The 20614-nt window shown below is 41.4% G+C and overlaps 1 protein-coding gene across 1 annotated transcript; it reads left to right on the top strand.

The window, feature by feature from the left end:
• The first annotated feature begins 69 nt into the window (after positions 1-69).
• Positions 70-20494, top strand: LOC149371832 (uncharacterized). The gene is made up of 3 exons (XM_089566116.1): positions 70-2150; positions 7640-7772; positions 13200-20494. The coding sequence occupies exons 1-3, from the start codon at positions 1952-1954 to the stop codon at positions 13546-13548; spliced, it is 681 nt and encodes a 226-aa protein (XP_089422242.1). The 5' UTR covers positions 70-1951; the 3' UTR covers positions 13549-20494.
• The last annotated feature ends 120 nt before the right edge of the window (positions 20495-20614 follow it).

Below are 20614 nucleotides of genomic sequence, written 5' to 3'. Positions count from 1 at the left end.
TAATGAGAACACTCAGTGAAGATGCTTTTCCATGTGTTGCAGACAACATCTGCCATCTCTGTTGACAGAGCTATCATTAGTAAACTTGCCTGTAGTTGAAATTTATGTAATAGAGCAGAAGAGCCATGGCACGTGCTTTCACATGGCATCTCATGCAGCAAGCTGAAATGGGATGTGCTTTGCTGAGTGCTTGCATTTCAATTTGTATATCATGTATTTAGGTCTTCAGATCAACGAAAGATATCTGTCTATAATACACTAACAAAGAAAGCAGCTGTGGTCATAAAAGCTTTTGCTAGTTTTGTTTTTGCATAGTATTGTTGGAAAACTTAATCACCCTTCTAGTAAGAACAGCATTTTAACAATTACTTCTTGGCGCATAGCATATTGCATTGCATTATGTTTTTATGACAGTTCGAAGTCCTGCGTGAGGTTTCATGCTTAATGAAACGTGTAGAGGCTACCAGATCGTTGTGAGGTAAATGAAATACAAAGGTACCTATTTGCATTGCATGGTCACGCATTTTTCATCGCTTTCTGTGAGCTGAACTAACCGTAAAACAATAACATTGGCATTTGTGCCATCATAGCTTCATACTCTTGGCCAGTGCTGAAGAATGGCTTATAGTAAAAAAGGATGACTAGCAAATACAGAACTTATTGAAACTTTTTTATATACTTTTCTTTGTAAATGACACACTTTAGGGGGGGGGGGGGCTCCTTTAAAGACTAAACATCTCATAGTATGGTTGTTAAAACACTTTTTTTTTTGTAAAGGACACAGTGCAGTGGTGCCAAACTACGTTTTGTGCCACTGAGATTTGTGAGAGGTATACCACAACACCCATTCTTGTTCCTCTACTCCTATCAGACTTTCTCTGAACTGCTTGATGCATGGCTTGTGTTGATGCAAACATCGGCAGCTTCCTCGCTGAAATCAAGCTAAAAAAGTAAACCTCGCTCACAAAATAGCCACATCAGAAGTTGCGTACCCACAAAGCCTTCTGCTATTGGCTAATCTCATTAGCTGCTTCCAGGTGATGCATGAAATTTTGTGCTCACCCAGAACCTAAGCAACGGCATTTCGGTGGTTACCAGTTCATTGTGCAGCATGTTGGTGTGAATTATCAGTTCATGCAGTTAGCGCTTCTGTCCCCCAAAACGTACCTTTCGGGGTTTTTATAAAAATGGAGATGATGTCGCAAACCTCAATAGAGCATGAGAAATTCAAGAGGCAATCCTGATCTTTTCTGTTTTAAAATGCATCTAAATGCACACTTAAAGCAGTGAGCGCAGTCTAGAGACTAGCAGCTTTATATTCTGGAATAAAAAAAAGACATTAGTGCGAAAGCACCTTTTGAACCTTTTAACTGTATGTCTTCAGGCTGTCTCTTTGTCATCATTTGTTTATTGTTATTTTTTTTTTACAGTACAGTCTTGAATGTGCTCTCCTCTTCTTTGTTACTCACAGCACCAACTAATTGCAGCATTTCATTTTCACTGACATCACAAGAGACGTCTTGGCACAGTTGGGGGCACAAGGGATAGTTAAGATTGAAACAATTTGAGAAGTGACCCAGTAAGGATTATGGCTTAAAGTGTGACACATTGAAAGACTAAGATAGAGCAGGAACACAGCGCTGTGTTTCATTTGTTGTCTTTTGTTGTGTCATGCTGTAAGCCTCAGTATGTACATTTACCAGCTAGCCCAGATTTCTGTCTTCAGTCAGTAGGAATGTTTCACGACCCAATAAGGATACGAGCTCATTGGTTCAAGAAAAAACAATAAGAAACTCGTCTCACATGGACAGTCTGCAGCGTGCATGTCACTCTGGGACTCTCTGCAGAAGCCTGCCCCAGTACTGCTTCCTGTTTCGCATCATTTAGTGACAGTCTCTTCCTCTGCTTCTGTCCCTAGGCATGCAGGTTTTTACTTCACACCTGTGGAAGTATGCATCTCAGCCCAGTGGTGCAACGTCAGGGCCCAAGCGGTACCAATGCCGGTTCTGCAGCTACAGCACCGAGTACTCTACGAATAGACTTCACCATGAGCGCCGTCACACTGGCGACAAGCCGTTTCGATGCTCGAAGTGTTCCAAAGCGTTCAGTCGCAAAGACCACCTCAAGCGCCACAGAGAGGGCCATTGCCTGTAATGTCACGATTGACACCTACATTCATTTCAGAGGTGCACACCTCTGCAGAAAGCCCAGGACTTATCAGTGAAGCATATAACTCCTCCTTCTAGCATGGTGTGCACTCATTATGGGTGCCGTCCTCCAACCTGTGCATCAAAGTTTGTCACAGCTTGTCTTGAAACTTGCCTTGTAAAGTCTGTTTACAGCCACCCACTTGCATTGAGCAGACTCCAGGTTAACACAGTAAGAGTTTTTTTTTATTTGCCACCTGAAAAAATAGCCGCTTGATGCACATCAGCTGCCACATCGACATATAGCTAAGTATGCAAAGAGGTCTACGCGTGTTCCTAGTGGCAAGTGATGTGGCAAAACTATGTGCAAGTTATATTTTTTAGGCATGTTGCTTGCGGCGGTAGCAACGTGGAGTGCCTCAAAGGAGGCACCTATCATGGTCTTCCACTGATGCTGCAGCTTCTGCAGTAGGGGTAGGTGTTGCATAAAGAAGGCATTTCATGCATTGTCTACTCTCGCTGTTTTGGGGGTTAACAATGCCTTCGGATTGGGAACGCCTCCTGGACATAACCAAATTTCTCAAAGGAGTTCAGGCGCAAGGGATCAGTTTTCAACACTTTGAAGAGGCAACAAAACTTACTTTGAGTCATAGATATTGAATTGTAACTTGTTTAATGAAATCCATGTGTTTAGTTAAATCTTTCCCCTCTCGCTTTGTCCTCATGTACTGTGCAGAAGGATGCTCATAAAGCTGTTTTAAATTTCACAAGAAAAGCTTTGCTCTTGTCTTTTTCAGTATCATGTGCTTTTTCTTAGAACAAGGGCTTATAGAAGTGTATGTTAATTTTTACATTTGAACCATAAACTTCTGAAATTGTCACTGTAAGGTGATTGTTCAGTTTTTTTTTAATCCTTTGTAGTGATGAAGTTCCATTGATGTTGCAGTTGCTTGAAATGAATTTCAAGCATTGCAAAGAAATTTTCTGGTGTTTACGAATGTTTAGTGAAACATTTGCTTGTGCCACACCCTGTTTTAGCTGGTGCCTGAATGGTAATTTTACTGAGTATGGAAGCACTTGAAGTATTATTCTGGAGCCTGCGTGGTGGCTCAGCAGTTATGGTGCTTAGCTGCTTACCCGAAAGACACGGGTTCGATCCCGGCCGTAGTGGTCGCATTTTGATGGAGGTGAAATGCTAGAGGCCCATATACTGTTCCATGTCTGTTTAGGTTAAAGGACCCCAGGTGGTCGAAATTTTCCGGTGCCCTCCATTACACCATCCCTCATAGCCTGAGTCGCTTTGAGACGTTAAACCCCATAAACCAATCCGAACCATTATCCTGGATAAAGGCTAGGGTCTTCGCTATGTTCCGTACATTGGAACATCATCTCGCTTCTGCCTCTTATACTTAACTGGAGTCATCAGGTGAATTCCCTATGTCTTCCAAGTGGAGAAGTGTAAATGTTCTTGCAAAAATCTTCACCGTTTCTCAACTTGCATGAGTAAAACACGAGTGTGAGGAACTTCACCTTGATTGACCTCAGTGTCAAAATTTATTTGTCAGCTTTGTATTCCCTTCTGGGAGAAGAAATACAAAACTAAGAAATTTATAAGATGAGCACCATTAAGCCTCATTTCCAGCAAAAAAAAAAAAAGAAGAAAAAAAACGAGCTAAGTCCAGCAGCTTGGTGGTTCACTGGGCATGGAAGAAACTCGGGGCGCTGCCTGACTTGTGACCAGATCAGCCTGTCTCCACTGTCGATTGGGACCCGACTAATGACCTGAAGGGTTTGTGGGGTTTCAGCCATAGTTTAGATCTGTTAGATGTTTTGGGTCATAACTATTACTGCAGTGACTTGTATAAAATGCAGTGCAGACTTGCAGTCATGAGGTCTTCTTATATGGAAATATGTATGACATGCTTTTGTCATCTGTCTTGAAGACAGGAGCAAGTCTCGATTTGCAAGCTACCTAGTGATACATGATGCACACTTTAGTCTTAAGACATGGTACAGGGATATGTTGTATGCAGTTTTGCCTATTAACAATTTTTGTTTTTATGTTTTAACCTTTAGTGTAAAATGATACGATATATGTTAAGAGTAAGATATGTTCCTTCTGGAGAACTTCTTTTACGTATTGTAGTGAAATGTGTGTTCATGTCAGGAATGTTTGCTGTTAGCTGGCAACATGATTGAGAGACATTGAGCTCTAACGTTAGTTTCACACTGCATATCATTTAAGTGCTTTTTGAAGAGTCGTCGGCTATATCGTAGTTGTTAGTTTTAGTCTGCTGTGACATCGCGTGATTGTATGATTGGGACGGGGCATTGTTTGTGTGTTAATGTATATTATACTGCCTTTTCAAACAGGCTATTGTTTTCAAAATTAATGTATTTTTTATGAAGTTGATTGAGTGAAACAATATTTTATTTTCTTACTGCTCTTATCACTGCTTTAACATCTTACATGTAGTAAAATGGACCACTTTATATAATCTTGTCCAGCTTTCTTCTAGAAAGTGTGCATTTTGATAAGCATGGTGGTGCTGTGCATGTGAACATGAAGATTAGATTATTATTTTTGGATATCTGCCCTATCATCAAAGGCTTCATTTATTGAAACCTTCATCTGATAGCTTTGCGCATGATCTTTAGGTCATTCACTTGCAGTTTCCATGCTTCCTCGATGCTGAAAAACTGCAAAATTAGAAGCAACTACAATTAGCGCCTTCCGTTGCTTTTGAAGCTACTGCAGAGAGAATAGTACTACCAACCACACATATAAATACAAAAGAATGGGACAGATACTGTGAAGCGCAAACACATTACAGACTCGGCACCAAGACAAAACAGTCAAAGGAAAAGAGATAGGTTAAATCATTAGACGTGGGCAAAAACATAAAGTGGGTGACTGAACTGTTTGGCCTGTAGCGACCTCTTTGCCCTCTTTGCCCACTTCACGACATTTTTTTTTTTTCAATAACCACCAGCCATTTGTTTGCCCTTTACTGCATAGGTTGTGGTTTTTGTCTGTTGCTGATTTTGTTTGCGTCAGCAGTGCTCAAGACAATAATGACAGGTTGCCAGCTTTCTCATATAAAAAAACAAGAACTGCATAAAAAAGGACAGGACGAGAGAGAACCCGTGTGCTTTTTCCCCATGTGCTTCTCTCTTGTCCTAACCTTTTTTGCACAGTTCTTGTTTTTTACAATGTCGTACCAACTAGCCCCTCACTACACTCTTCTAGGTTCCCACATGCTAGCCAGAATACAACTTTTTGTGCTTTATTCACATTAAGGTATATAGTAATTTTTCTGAAGAGAAATCTGTTGCATTTTAAACTGTGTGAATTGTAAGAGTATAGATGTCATGCCTGGAGCCTTATATTCCAGAATACTTCTCGCTGTGATATCTAGTGACATTTTCTTCTGAAACTAAGTGCAGTTTGTAACTGACATAGCCTTCAGATCATAGGCATAGCATAGAGAATGTGATAAGGATCCTGCTCTTATGAACTGTTCAAAGTGAGCTGTGTTATTTTGGCATCTTCTTGAGGTGAATGTCATTCGTGTGTGTCTTTTATAATGTTATCCATATTAAATGACCTAGTGCTGCTCCTTTTTAGTTTATGTTGAAGTCAGATACATTATTTTATATATGAGCCATGCCTCCTCTACAATAGCGTGAGGCTTTCTTTTTAAATGCTGTAATTACACTTCTGCAGAAAAAGAAAGTTTTGCTGATGACTGAGAGTCTTGCGAGGCCGTGTGTTTATAGTGTTGTAGTATATGATCCTCAGAGGGTCTAATTAGAAGCTGTCATGTTAATGAAAGGCTACAGTTGTCCTCTACCATTCCTCCAAAAAGTGTTGAGCTTTTTTGTACCTACTAACATCTGGCAAACGTAAGCACTGTTAGCTCTGTTTGAGCAGTAATCTGCAAATGAGATTAAATGCAATGAATCATGTATACCCACGGTGGCGCACTCACCAGTGCTTCATTTTATTTCATCCAAAAGAAGAAAATTCTGTAAAGAATTACTGGTAAACAATATTGGTGTTTTTGAAACATCAGCCATTTCTTTTGCGGTGTTGTGGTTAATGCATAACACGTCATAAAAGATGTAAGTGCAGTGCAGAAGAGGCATAGTGATGAAGGCTGTTCGGGATCGGGAAACTCTCTGAAAATATTTATGGCACCTCCCCTCCTTTGCGTGTTTTTTTTTTTTTAGCTGCTCAAAAACCTTTCAAAAAGAAACCAAAACCTGTCTGTGTCATTAGTGCAGAGCATTAAAAAAGCAGACAACGAAATGGTTGATTTTGTGAAAATGGAACCATTAGGAAGCTGAATGAAAATGGAAATAGGAATTTTCTCTCACAGCATCCATTCGCCAACTGAATGTGGTCTACTGTACATGCACTCAGTGGCATGTATTGTTGCTTTTAGTTGCTGTTGGTGAATGTTAATGTGTTTTATGATGCTACAAATGCCTCATTTTTTTTTTACTCCCCAGCACTCTTCGATATCTATTTCTTCATATTTAGCGGAGAAAATTGACATTGATTGTTTTTCATTTGCAGATGGAGTATGACTCTTTTTTGTTGTTGTTGCTTCTCACTGTGGTGCAGTTATGTCTGGTGCCGTAAAACATGACACATTTGTGCTGGTCACACAAATCTAATGTAATGTGAGCTTTCTGAAACGGGAGAATGTGCTGAAATGTGTCATGCATGGAACGGCTGGGAAATGCATTCATTTTGCATCTAATGCTAAGTGAGAAAGCTGGTGAAACCTTTTGTGTGCTTTGATATATGACTATTCCTGTACCAGCCTTGCTTCTTCATTATTTCAGATCATAAAAATATTAAGTTTTTGAGGTGTTTTGAAAGCATTTAGAAGGAAGTTGTTTTAAAATATCTCGGTCATGAAATGGGCTGCTCTGTTATCCAGAATGTAGTAACTGCAGCTTACAAATGCGCAGTGCCATTTTTTTTAGTCACATATGGAGCAGGGGTGTTCACAGAGAGGCCAAAGTGGCTCGGTGATTATGAAAGAACATGCCTTTTTACAAAGTAAGTCCAGCACTTCGTGTTGTGTGGTGGAGCTCAGACTCCAAGAAAAACAAAGCAGCCTTGTTTGGTGCACGGAATTTTTTACCAAAACTGTAATGATGGGCCCAGTGCCGGCAAAGCATTTGGGCATTGATCTTTCCTGGTGATCTTAGTAACAAGGAAACCTTTTGCCACGTTACGTTCTCATTTAATAGCAGTTTTCTTTCACCAGCTTCACTCTGCCTTTGAAGTGCACTTCATTAGTGTGGTTAAAGTTGTTGCTACATATGGAAGCTTTTTAGGGCACAGTAAAGAAAAAAGGGTGGTGTTATGCTAGTGCTCTGTTCTTGCTTTTTGTGGGGGAGAGGGGTTGAGCAAAACATGGTGTTGTAATAATATATTGTATGTTGCATTTATTAAAAAAAAACAAAAAACACAGCGCCCGTCCAGCTTCCAAAGGACCTGACCTTAAGGCAGCTGCAGCCGTCGTGCGGGGGCCATCATCGGAGTGGAAGCAGTGGCAAGCAGCGCAAGTTCCCTTGCGAGTACTGCCCCTACACGAGTGACTATCGGTGAGTCCTGGAAGAATGTTTCAAGCATGAAATGCTTTTAGCCCCCGTTGTCGGCAGTGTGGTGACGTCACGCCGAGACCGAGAGCCATCATCCGGGCGCTGAAATCCACTCATCCGGGCATTGAAATCCACTCATCCGGGCATTGAAATCCACTCATCCGGGCATTGAAATCCACTAATCCGGGCACTGAATTCCAGTCATCCGGGCTCTGAAACGAGAACATCCGGGCACCGTACGAGACTTAACGAGATTTAACGAGACTCTGTAAGCCCTCCTACGCGACTGGCATGCAAGCGCCGGTTGGTCTCCAAAGGAGTCACAAAAAATAACTGCTGCCAGTGCCTTCTCAATGTTTTATCAAGATATCAGTCGCTGTGCGTTTGATAATGCACGGAATTATAATTTACGATTTCTAATAACGCGTGCAAAAAGCACATAAATGCCACGATACACTTCGTTGTCATACGTGATCTCTTAGGGGCTTCGCGCATCGAAGCAAAGCCGGGCAGGTTGCACAGGGGCCCGGGGGATAAGCACTGCGTTCAAAGGGCAAGGCATGGGTGGTGGCGTTCCTCCCTTCCATTATGGTGCGGTTCGGGTGTCCACCGAGATGGCAGAGAATTACTGCGCCATTTCCTTTCCTCAAAAAAACCTTGCGTTCAAATGGCAAGGCATCCGCTGAACGGGTGGTGATGTTCCTCCCTTCCTGTACGGTTCGGGTGTCCACCGAGATGACATTAGGCCCGTAAACATTTCATGCTTACTCTACTCTTGGTTACCGGAGAGGAAGAGATTTTTTTTGCAGGAATTCTATCTTAAAGGGACACTGAGAACAAGTAGCAGTTGGCCTATGTCAACAGGGTGCCAGATTCTAATCACGGAGACCATTCTCACCAAAAACGACGCCTTGATAAGATAAAAAGTGCTAAGGAACGGCATACTGGTGTTGCCATAACAACCGATTTCTCACAATGCGTGCGGTGGCACCGCTTGAAAACAGTGGCAGCCCATCCTTTTCAGTGAGGACGTCATGAGTTTGAATCGATGATCTTGGCAATAAATGCGTCGTTTGCTGCCAGACAAACGTCAACAAAGCTAGAAAGAGCCAGGGAATCAGTGTTTACTGAGAGCAATAATTGGATGTAGTTGTCGCAGTGTTCGTTCAACTTTGCACTGACGTCATTAACACATCTTGTCTGTCACTTGGCTTGATTGAGTGCCAGTTGACAGCTGAAGGGCGACGCCTAGCGGGGGTGGAAAGTGCAGTAAGCTTTGCGTTAGCAGCTATAAGTGCATGAGCAAAAAATAGCAGCCACAGGTCGTCACTGTTTGTCATCGAGAAGGATTGCAAGGCACAGTGCTTCGGAAGCTATGTTCTCATAATCTGCACGCACTGCACTAAGGCCTGAATGATGTGTGACCTTTTTTTTTTTTTATTAGACGAGTGTGCCACTAGGCACAAGTTTTGAGGGAACGTGGCGATTGCAGGCGACTTGTTTGCTGAGTGGCTTGTTGAGTTTGACTATGACAAGGCAAAAAAAAAAATAAGGTCCTTCTCGTGCTCAACAACTATGCATGGCACATGCTGTGTTGCCTTCCCTAGCTGTGGTGGCCGTACTCTTCTGCCACCAAACGCGACGAGCAAGACCAGCAACTTGACATGGGCATGATTCACATGCTCAGGGTGTCCTGCCGCCAATGCATCACCAGCAAAGACTGACAGTAGGTGACAGAACAGGTGCCACGACGTCCCAGTTCAAATTTCTCTGCTCCCCGCTGTAGAATTGCCCTATAAGGTCCTGTGGATAGAACTGAATGCGGAGTGCATCAACAATTTCTTTCTGAAGGCAGAAGCTTATGATCCCAGGAACAGTGGAGGACGCTGTCAAACACATTATTGGACAAAAGTTATCGGACGCGTGTAGATGTGTGGCAATGCGTTGTGGATGCAGAGCTCACCCACCCGACCTGATGTCGCCTGGGGACTTCGTTGGTGCAGATGATGACACCGACATTGGAAAGCATACACTGACGGAAATAATAGCATGCAAAGTACGAGAACTCCTGCACTGCCAGGAATCTGATAAAGACTCTGATAAGGAATCTGATAAGGATGACGAGGAGGCTGACCTAGCACCTGCGGCCGTGAGCGGTTTCACCACGATTAGTTATGTCATATTGTGTCCCTAAACCAGCTTGTTGGTGGCAAGGGTATCGGCGAGATGCATGTAACTGCACTGGAGAGCTAGAAAAGTGCCATAATAGAGTGAAGTTTGCATAAGCAGACTTGCATGAAGGATTTACATTGTTGTTTACTTTTTTGGCTTTAATGGGAAGTCTATTTACTACGAACCTCGGATGCAACGAATGCAATCCACATGATTGTCAGGCTCGTTAAAGGTGGGTTCGACTGTAGTAAAAAAAATGCTCACAAAAATGAAGGTGTGGAAAGTCAATGCCGTAGTCGGTATTGGTGTAGCACATGTATCTTATGGAGGTTGTGGATTTGGTTAGCACTGGAGGTGGATATTTTTCTCTTTTCTCTCAGGTTATTGCTCTACACATATTTATTTTATTTATTTATTTTTAAACGTACTGCCAACCTCGGAAGGGTTATTACATGAGTGGGTGAATAGAAATTGATACTTATTTACAATTCTAATTCTTTGCCACTCTTTTGAGCCAAAAACAAAAAACAGAGTAGTTTGGAACATATGCAGAGACGCAAATGTTATCAACAATTAGTAAAAACCAAAGACTGCCTTCTCGGCAAGCTCAGCAAATTTATCAGATTTTGTCTGCTCAGTAGTGTTTAGATGCATTTCATTCCATTCGCGTACAGGCTGCTCAAAGTAGGAGAACAGAAAGGTATTATTGGGGCAGGAAAATTCTTCTGATCTATTTTGACGTATCTGTCAAGTACGGTGAATGCATTTAAAATTTGTAAAATCCAAGTAATTAAACTTAAAGGAGTTGAGTAATAAATACAGAAACTGGACGCTGCAGCTTCGCTCAACTGTCGATAGAATGAAAACCTGCAAGTTGGGGAAGTTGTTCTTGTAATGGTATAAAGAAAAGGCACTTTTAAAAAAAAATCATTTCGAGCATGTAGGTGCTACTTTTCATGTGTGGAAACCAAACTACATTCGCATAATCTCGAATCAGCCGAATAAGTGCCCTGTAAGGAAAGCATTTAGTTTCAAAGGTTGAGTGCTGCAAGTCTTTCTTATGAAAAAAACAGCTTCTGCATTGCTTTGCTGGTTACTTTATGCACATGTGCTGCCCAGGTCAAGTTGGAAGAAGTGATGACTCCCAGATAACGATGCTCAGTAACACTTAGATTGGGGCTATTGTTAAGGGAATAAGAGTAAAGCAGTTTTCTTTTTTTTTTCTTTATAATACTCATTGGCATCATTTTTTTCTAAATTGATTGATGTGTGCCAATCATTACACCAATGCCTAACCTTTTTTAATGCATTGTTAAGTTTAATTTGATAGTATCCTTGACCTCTTAATAAAGCACATAGTCATGTGTAAGTAGTTAGATTTTAAGATCAACTTCTTTCAGGATATCATTTATAAAGTGTAAGAGAAAGAGTGGAGCTAGAAGAGTGCCCTAATGCACACCTGAAACGGCTGGAATAGGATCAGAAGAATAGTCACCAAGCTGCACAAACTATCTCTTGTTAGACAGAAATTACTTATCCAGCAAGTTCCTGGCCCATCTCGGCGTATGTTGAAAAACTTGAATGTTTGTTTAGTATGAGGGGCCCGATCAATAAATTCAGAAAGGCATACCAATTTGAAACTGGTCATTGATGGTTTGGTTTGGTTTATGGGGTTTAACGTCCTAAAGCAACTCAGGCTATGAGAGACGCCGTAGTGAAGGGCTCCAGAAATTTCGGCCACCTGGGGTTCTTTAACGTTCAGTGACATCGCACAGTACATGGGCCTCTAAAATTTTGCCTCCATCGAAATTCAACTGCCGCGGCTGGGATTGAACTCGGGTCTTTCGGGTCAGCAGCCGAGCACCATAATCACCACCAAACTTTTCATTGAGTGCTTGTGCAATGTCATGAATAGTTTCTATTAGTTGAGTAAATGTGGATAACCCATTATGGAAGCCATGCTAGTTTGGATGAAGCATATTATTAGTTTCTGCACCGCCTAAAGCACTGCACGAGCAAAACTAAACTGAGAGCATACACATCACTTGTGCATCCAGTGCTCGAATATGCCGATGCTTTATGGGATCCGCACACAAAAACGGATGTAAAAATTCTTGAAGGCGTCCAGAGGAAAGCACTCCGGTTTATTTATCACGCTTATGGTCGGCAGGTCTCGGTATCTGATTTGCTCAACAGATCTCGGCTTCCCACGCTTGAATCCCGTCACAAGTAGCACCGACTAAAAATATTGTTCAATATCATACATAATAAAACAAAACTGAATTTTTAGAGTTACATGCAATACAACACAACACGTCCCACCCATAACAAACACGAAAGGACTATCTTGATGCCACGATGCCGAACAAAAGCACATTCTTGTTCCTTCTTTCCACGCACCATTTCCAAATGGAACCGCCTGCCTAGCGATATCACCAACCTGGTATCCTCAGAATCTTTCTTGTCTGCTGTTTCATCTCATGTATCACAGTAGCGCATCTAGTACACAGTGTATTTCGGTTTCCTTGTTTTTATTCTGTTCACTTAGTCTGTTTGACATCGGATGATTTGCCTGTACTGTTTTTGCTTCCCCTTGGTCTTATTGAATTTATGTCCTCGTACTGTAATCGCCCTTTGTTGCTGTTATTTTGTTGTTACTACTTTGTAATCTTTTTAACTTTGTGCACTCCTGCCTTGACCGCCAAAGTGCAGTCGGCAGTATTTATGAAATAAATAAATAAATGAATAATTGGGGAAATCGGCCACACAGGGCAATAAGTCGAAGTATCTAAGAATGCTTGGACCGTGTAGATCGAGTTCCCATAGCAAAAAGACGAGTTCAGATTCCTCTTCAGTGCACCTTTAAGTACTGATTGAAAATAGCGACAAATTAGAGGGTGAGTCCTTGCATACTACAAGTGGTACGTCGGCACAGGGTCATTTTTGCATTGCGTCTCCATCGAAGTGTGACTGGCAGGATAGAATCCCGGCCATGGCAGCCACATTTTGATGGAGGCAGCAAGAATGCCATGGCTGAGCATGTTAGCAAACTCCAGGTGGTCGAAGTTAATCGTGAGCCCTCTGCTATGGGGTCTCTCGTAGCCCATGTGTTGCTTTGGGGTGTTAAATGCCACATGCCATACCATTCCAGACAAGTACACATTGCTTTCACATTTGTTTTACACAACCACTGTTCGCTTGTGCATATGTGCATGTCAGTGACTGTTGGTTTGTTTTGTTTGTTTGCCACTTATGCAGAGCCAAGCTGAACCGGCACATGCGGCTTCACACGGGTGAACGGCCCTACCAGTGCGAGGTGTGCGGGCGGGCATTCACGCGCAAGGACCACCTGCAGAAGCACCTGCCAACCCACGATAGTCGCCTGCTCAAGGATATCCTCGGAACGGGGAGTGAGCGCCACCACCACCATGTGGGTAGCAACAGCACCAGCAGCACCAGCTCTGCCGCCACCAGCTTCCTGGGAAGCCTGCTCAGCACCAGCTCCCAGCACCCGTATCGGTGCAAGCTGTGCGGCCGTGGCTTCATCCAGAAGCACCACTATGAGCGGCATGCCAAAACCCATGACGACCACTTTGTTGACTACTAGAGCTGTGACCACCCCTTTGGACTTTTGTTCGGATGAGGAAATGGTTGTGGTTGAAACCTGCCTGAGTGTAGCCATATGGTCGCAAAAGAAAGCTATGTGTGCATTTTTTTTTCCCTATATTTTGCTGGAAAAGCTTTTTCCTTTAGAGGGAGCACGTTGAACCATTGCCAGAACACATCGTCTGTATCAGCTGAGCTAGCCAGTTAGCTGGAAACTCTTGGGATGAGGCCAAGTTACTCAACAACCCAAAGTGTAAGCAATATTATTTCAGTGTTCAGCTTTCTTTTGTAGCTATTTGGCTGCATTCTTATGGTAGTCGTTTTTTGATTCTCCGGAAAAGGAAAAAAACTTACTTATAGCATGGGGAACTCTACTGAACTTACTGCTGTAACCTTGTGTTCCTTGGTTGTATTAAGGCTATTCATTACACTACTTTCTATGCAGCTGGTGTAGTACTGCCCATTTCAGGTCTGTCCGTTTGTTTTTTTTGTGGGTATGGGCCTAAACGGCTTGTATTGAAGGTGATGGCTTTGGAAGTGGCTAAGACAAAATAGCTCTGAAGGGGGCTTCAAGCTGTAGCTTACTGATTGGGCAGTGGCAGTACAAAAGCAGTCACCTGGCACATTTATTAACAGTATGCTTATTATTATAAACGTCACAGTTTGATATAAGCTGCAACTATTGCATGGTCTAAATTGCTCATTTCATTTCTTTTTGCACATGCTGAATTTTGCCTGTCTCACTTTGGCTGGCATAGAGAGTATGTTAAGTAGTATGTCATCATTGCTTACCTCAGAAACTCTGTGACTGCCAGGTCTCATTCTTAGAGGTATTTGTTTTCATTTCTAAGCTGTTTGATAATTAGCTTGGGTCTAGTTTTTCTCGGCTAGCATTTAGGAGCCTCCTTGGGCATCATCTGGTCGGAGCTCCTTTCACCTTTGTGGGAGAGCCAGGAAGAAGTGCGGTTTTGTGAACATTGCTGTGGCATCGTTTTAACCCCTGAAGTGGTGTGTGTGCGTATGTGTCCCACACAGGGGAAAGACCTAACAAGCCGGTGCTCCTCTGAACGCTCACCTGCCAGCAGATTTCACGATGTTCTATTCTGAGGCTGTATTCTGCAGTGGCCATTTTCATGGATGACGTAATAATCACTGCGTGCTGATTTCAGTGAGAAGCAAAACAGGGTGTGGCAGAAGATTTTCACGAATGAGCATGCTTGCTTCCATGCCAATTGGATGCCTTGTTGTCACTGAGCGTAGTATTAGCTGTCAGGTGTATCAGATCTTCACTTAACCACCTTTTGAAACCACACTTGTTCCCGCCTTGACATCATCAGTGGTAACAGTGTTTCTATCACTATATCGGTTCATTCTGTAAGCCCCAAGAAACATGACATCGCCACACTCAGAACTTGGTTATATTCAGTTGAGTGTGCCAGGCACATTGCATTCAGTGAAATCTGCCAGCAGCATGGAGACATCAACAAACAGTTTTTCATTTAGCAAGAAACCATGCTAAGCATCTTGTAACACAAAAGGTGGAAGCATCAGCAAGAGTTGCTGCAGAATATGGCCCCTGGTTTTGCTGCTGTTCCTGTGAATCAAGCTAACATTGCAGGTGTTGCTTGATTGGAATGACGTTTTTGAGCCAAACTGCTAAGTGGCCTAATATCCAGGAACTGGGGCTCTCTTTTTGTTGTGTGGAAGTGTAGTCTTCTTTTGTTGGGAAATACCAGCAGATTCATCAACATGCTATGTCATTGCACTCAATCGTTGTTAAGTGCTACTAGTCAGGTTGAAAAAAAAGCTTCATTCAGAGCACAGTGCACTCTTACGTTTTTGTTATTGTACAGTTCCACCGGCCTTGGCATTTGATGAGCACATCGCATTAGGTGTCTGAGGATTTTGCACAGTGTCACAGGCCAATGGCTTATGGGAAGACTAGACAAAGGAAAATTGACTTGAAAGAAGATTGATTAAGCTTTGCTAAATATTCATGCTGCTACCGCTGAGTGACCATGTTGCATACTTCATAAAGCTGCCAGGTCCGACCTAGTCTCAAAAGCAAGAGTCTTTCCAACATTTTTTTTTTTTTTTGAGAAACATTATTGACAGGAGCATTTCAGTCGTAATTAACTGTTCATGGCTACCCTCGTTCAGTCTGCTGCAGTAGCCTATTATGTACAAGTACGCAACAACTTTGTACATCTTGGGAAGGGGAGATTTTTTAGAAAACTACTTAGTAGCTTCTTGGATTAGTATTACATTTGACCTGGCTAAATCGTCTAGGGTAATTTTGTGAGTGATGCTGAGTGTTGTCATCATATTTAAAAGAGTATTGTTTTCATGACAGTGATATTAATACCAATTTTTCTGCAGATGAAAAAAATCATACGAAGTGTACTGACAATCTGTTGACAGTAATGGGCACTTGTATTTCCAGTGGTCAAAGCTTAAACTAGTACAAATAATTAAGGGGACTGACACCCATCCCACATTTTACAGTGGGCACTTATTTAAGGGTTGGCATTAACTGTGAGGAGTGAGATATTGTAGATGAAAATGTTGCCTCAAGGAATCATAGAGAGTTGGAGGTATATGCTCACCTGTCCTTTACGGCGGTTTGCGATTCATTGGTCTTCATAACTGTTGTTTTTTAGCTCATGATTGGCCAATTCAAGTTTTAATGCTGTTGAAAGGATCGATCTCAATAAGATGGTGCAGTCTTTCACTGACATGACAATCTTGTTTACTATGGCTAACGGTTAACAATCCAAGCATTCATGACACTATAGTATAATGAGCCTGTTCTACTAAAATTTTAGTTGATATCTTTGCTGAGTAAACTTTGTGAGACATGCCTAGTACTAATTGCCAGTGATCCATTATATTGGACCATCGTCAGTTTTGGTCATGTTCATTCCTTTTATATATGGTTTTTCACTGCAGAAATGACAAGCATATTTTGTTATCGAAATATGTGAAGGCTTTCTTATTTGCAGTGGACCTTTAATTTTTTCTAGTGTTTAAAGTTTGTCCATTTTTATTTGAACCTCAGGAGAGGGAAAGGGCAATGTGATCTCTCAAGGACTTGCTGAGTTTTTATGTAATTATTTGCAATTTCACGTTGTGCACAGTTCTTGCACAATCACCGTAAATATTGTTTCGCTGTTTATCACTCTTCTTACACTTCACCTGAGAGAAGCGTGGTGCTGCAGTCAATTTGTGCTTTAGATGTTATACTGAAGCGCTGAAGCTTCTTTGCATGCCTTTATTTTTTTCCACTATGATGAAATTGCAGTAGGTCTAGCATTGTCTGTTGTGCCATATTTATTTAATTTATTGTTATGTTGTAGCAAGAAGGTATACAGCACAGGCCTGCTTTATCCATGCTTCCAAGTGTCATTTCATACTGCCTGCTTTCTTGTGTGTTAAAACATTTGAACAGCGATAGCTCATTTTTTTGTTTTGGCTACAGAGACATGTATAACTGCATTATCAAGCATTGTTTAAGTCATGTGTTATGTAAAATGTATTTGTTGTCTCAGGTGTCTGTTTTCAGCATCTTAAGTTTGCTGAGTAGCGGTGAGACAAAAAGGCATGCTGCCTTTCCTAAGGTCCGTGTCATAGTTCCGAAAAATATTTGAAATCACACCACATTAGTTTCATAGTGAGAGAGCTTCTGCCTTGCTTTAGTAGTTGTAAATAAGACAATCCACTTCGTCAGGTTAACTTCAACCGCATGGTTTCTGCTCAACTCAGGCATGGAGCCTCCTGGCAAAAAAGGACAGTACTACCCTTACAACATAAACTGGTGCTAATATTTACATTGCTTTTCTTCATTTCTTGTCCCTTGTGTGAAACAGGCCTACCACGGTTTATGGCCAGTGTTGTTTCATTGGTGTAAACTGTCGGCATAGTCTAGTTTCAGCTTTTGAAATCGCACTTAATCATGCAATCACTGCTGCTAGGATGTTATGCGGCCCACTAGTGTTTGTACTGCCTGTTATGAATTTATCATTATTTCTTAGGTTAGATAAATTCTGTGTGTTTTTATCTTACCAGGCCTATTTCTTGTCAACGCACATTTCCGTCACTTATTATAGGCTCCCCCTTTCTGACTGTCTGAGAACAGCCGCCATGGTATAGCACATGTTGCACACGTTTTGTGTAATATGTGATCGTGAGAATTCATCCCGTTCCTCTCAACAAGGAAATCACCTATACTACAGTGGCATGTACCATGATCACTGATGACGCGCGCGTTTGCTTCACTTAAATGAGAATGTGCAGTCTAGCTTGTTATTAACAAAACCAGCAGGAATTGAAAATTGCTTTGCTTTGCTCACTTTTTGTTCTCACTGTACTGGATAATTGAAGAGGTTGACTGAAGATAGGTAGTCAAAATTCATTTACTGTTGATCCAATCTACTTCAAATCAATTAGTTACAATTAAGCTAGACTGCAGTGTGTGCAAACCAAGTCTGCCAATGAGCGTTCAGTGACATACTTTTTTCCTTAAACTTGTGTACATACGCGTGCAGTATCTAAAGGTACAGTTTGCTGTCTTTTACTTTCTATAGTGTGGCTTGATGTAAATTAAGCTAATGGACCGAGCTGGTGTAGCTTTGTTGTGGTGTGTTGTTTCTGTTTGTTCGTGGAAAGCACTCTTGTCCCAACACATACCAAAGCCAAGATGGATATCTACACAGTGCAAAGGCTATTTATTCAAGAGATACATTTAATATATAACATAACATATTTCTTGCACGATAAGATGTAGCAAGGCTGTGCTAAGGTGTGCTGAGTTACTGAATGTGCAAATGTGTGTGACATAGATAATTGTGTAGATTTTGTATGTAAGCAGTTGGAGGAAAAAAAACTATCACGCAGTGCTCATGCGTCCATTAGACATGTTTCCTGTAGTCATAGCATCAGTTTCTTTTGCTTGATTGGCCGCTGAAAAAATGAGTTGCCTGAAGGCGTACTGTGGTGCATATGAATTGCATCGTTGAGAAGTCCAAACATGCTAAGCCTGTCGGGATCACTGTGCCACTCTTCTTTGATAACAGCTGCAGATGTGGTGAATGCAAGACTTTAAAAAACTCGGTCAGTCAAATCTTAACATGCCTTTTATCTTAATTCATGGCCAGGCTAGCAGACACAAGTGAAGACAGATGTGATGTGCTTGCACATGTCTTTTCTGCTCACTGATTGATCCATGCCGTTTCAAATGTACTGACCATTTGAGGTATGTCCGCTTGCACCGAGCTGATGTAGAATTAAGAGTGAAAGTTTGCTCAATGTGTGTTTCCTTGCCTTACATGCTAATCTTATTGTGTGCCATATTAGAGGGAGTATTATATCCCATAGTGTTGTGGTATTTTACCTCCCCGTGTTTCGCTGTGTGTGCTTGTGTGAGGACGGTTGTTGCAGTGCATTGTGTGCCCAGAAATTGCCGAAGAGAATACAGCACAGCTTATTCTTTTTTTTTGCTTGACTAGTCCATTGCAGCTGTTTTATTGAACTTGTGCACATTCTGTTTTAAGAATTAATCCAACTAAAACAGGCAGCATCATTAGGGTGTCAATTTCACTCGTGTGGTAACTTGCTTATTTAATTAAAGAAACTTCAGGAAGCCATATAGTGAGATAGAAAAGAAGTATAGGCACATGGTATGGGTACAGAAAGTATTAAATTATTTTTTCCCAATTTGAGGACTTAGTAGCTTCTGTGAAATATGAGGTATAAATTTAGTCAGTGGGGTCAGCATCAATGTCTGCTTATCTATGGTCTTGTATTTTTTTCTTTGTTCTTTTTAGTGCCATGACTCATGTACATTTGCTGCTGGAACCCGCAGCATCTTTTGTTAGTGTAGTTTATGCAGAAATTTTTTGCTGACCTGCACAAGCGTGCTAGTCAGGTTTCCTTTTTTCACAGCTGTGATTGTACTTGATGCTTGTTTCCTTCGTCTCCTGTAGGAGATCACAATAATGTGCAATCTGTACATGCATCTTCTTTTGATGCCATGTGCATGCGACCTGATTTGCTTGCCAAAGGTTAGTTCGACGTATCTGTACAAGCTTTTGTAGTGTGTCTGATTTTGATTCTTAATTTTGCATTTAAGATGCATAGTTCTACACCACACGCACATGTGCATATAGGCTCTGAGGCATGGAGGAGGAATGTGCTTTCTTAAATATTGTTCACAGAGGTTTATTTTGAGCCTGCCTTTATATTTTAAGCAGCAAGGTGTGACAGTGTGTCTGGCAATCTCACCTGATGTTGTGTGCTGTTTTTGTTGTATCTTATTCAAGTTTTCATGCTGCTCTGTGGTACACACTAGGGAGACAGTGGCTGGTGTTCAGTGGCCATTTATGTATTCACATACAGTCAGTACTTACTGCTTGATATGCAGTATTCTTTTCGAAGAGTGGATCATGAAGGATTGAATGTTAACGTTAATCTGTGTCACTTCTAAATGTGACATTCTTTTCAGCGTATGTGCATCATCCGGAATTGTGTGCTTGTCATATAAATCATGTATGTGCTTTGAATGAGGTTGTAAGCTTTATTAAATAGATACATATTTGTTGTTTTCTGTGAACTGATCAAGTTCGGAAATCAAAACGTTTTCAGGGTAAGATCTTCCACTGCTGCATTAATCACGTATTTTTAAAGAGCCTGGTCAGTTTTTCTGAATGGGTATCTAATTGTAGGTCTGATCCATGATATCAGCTGTTGCTACTGAGGGAAATTCATTGTGCTCAAAACAAAAGTAGAATCAAGGTATATGGTCTGTATTAAGTTCTCATGAAATCTTTTTTTCTTTGAGAGCCACTCTGAGTGTTGTGTGTTAATATATATATATATATATAAAAGTGTGAATTGATACACATATTTTTCTTTTGTATTTATTGCAATAAACAATCAGAATCGCGCATGAATCGCGTATTACTGCAGCTTTCATATTCATTCACAGGAATACGACTAACCTTGCCTTTTTTACAGTAAAACACGAAAAAACAATTCACATGACCAGAAGTCAAGGCTCTTGCATGCTGTAA

The sequence above is a fragment of the Amblyomma mixtum genome, chromosome 1 (assembly GCF_055824585.1).
Source record: "Amblyomma mixtum isolate Tamu chromosome 1, ASM5582458v1, whole genome shotgun sequence".
NCBI classification, from domain to species: Eukaryota; Metazoa; Arthropoda; class Arachnida; order Ixodida; family Ixodidae; genus Amblyomma; species Amblyomma mixtum.
The sequence above is the reverse complement of the archived record's forward strand: the minus strand, read 5'-3'. Positions and strand labels throughout refer to the sequence as shown.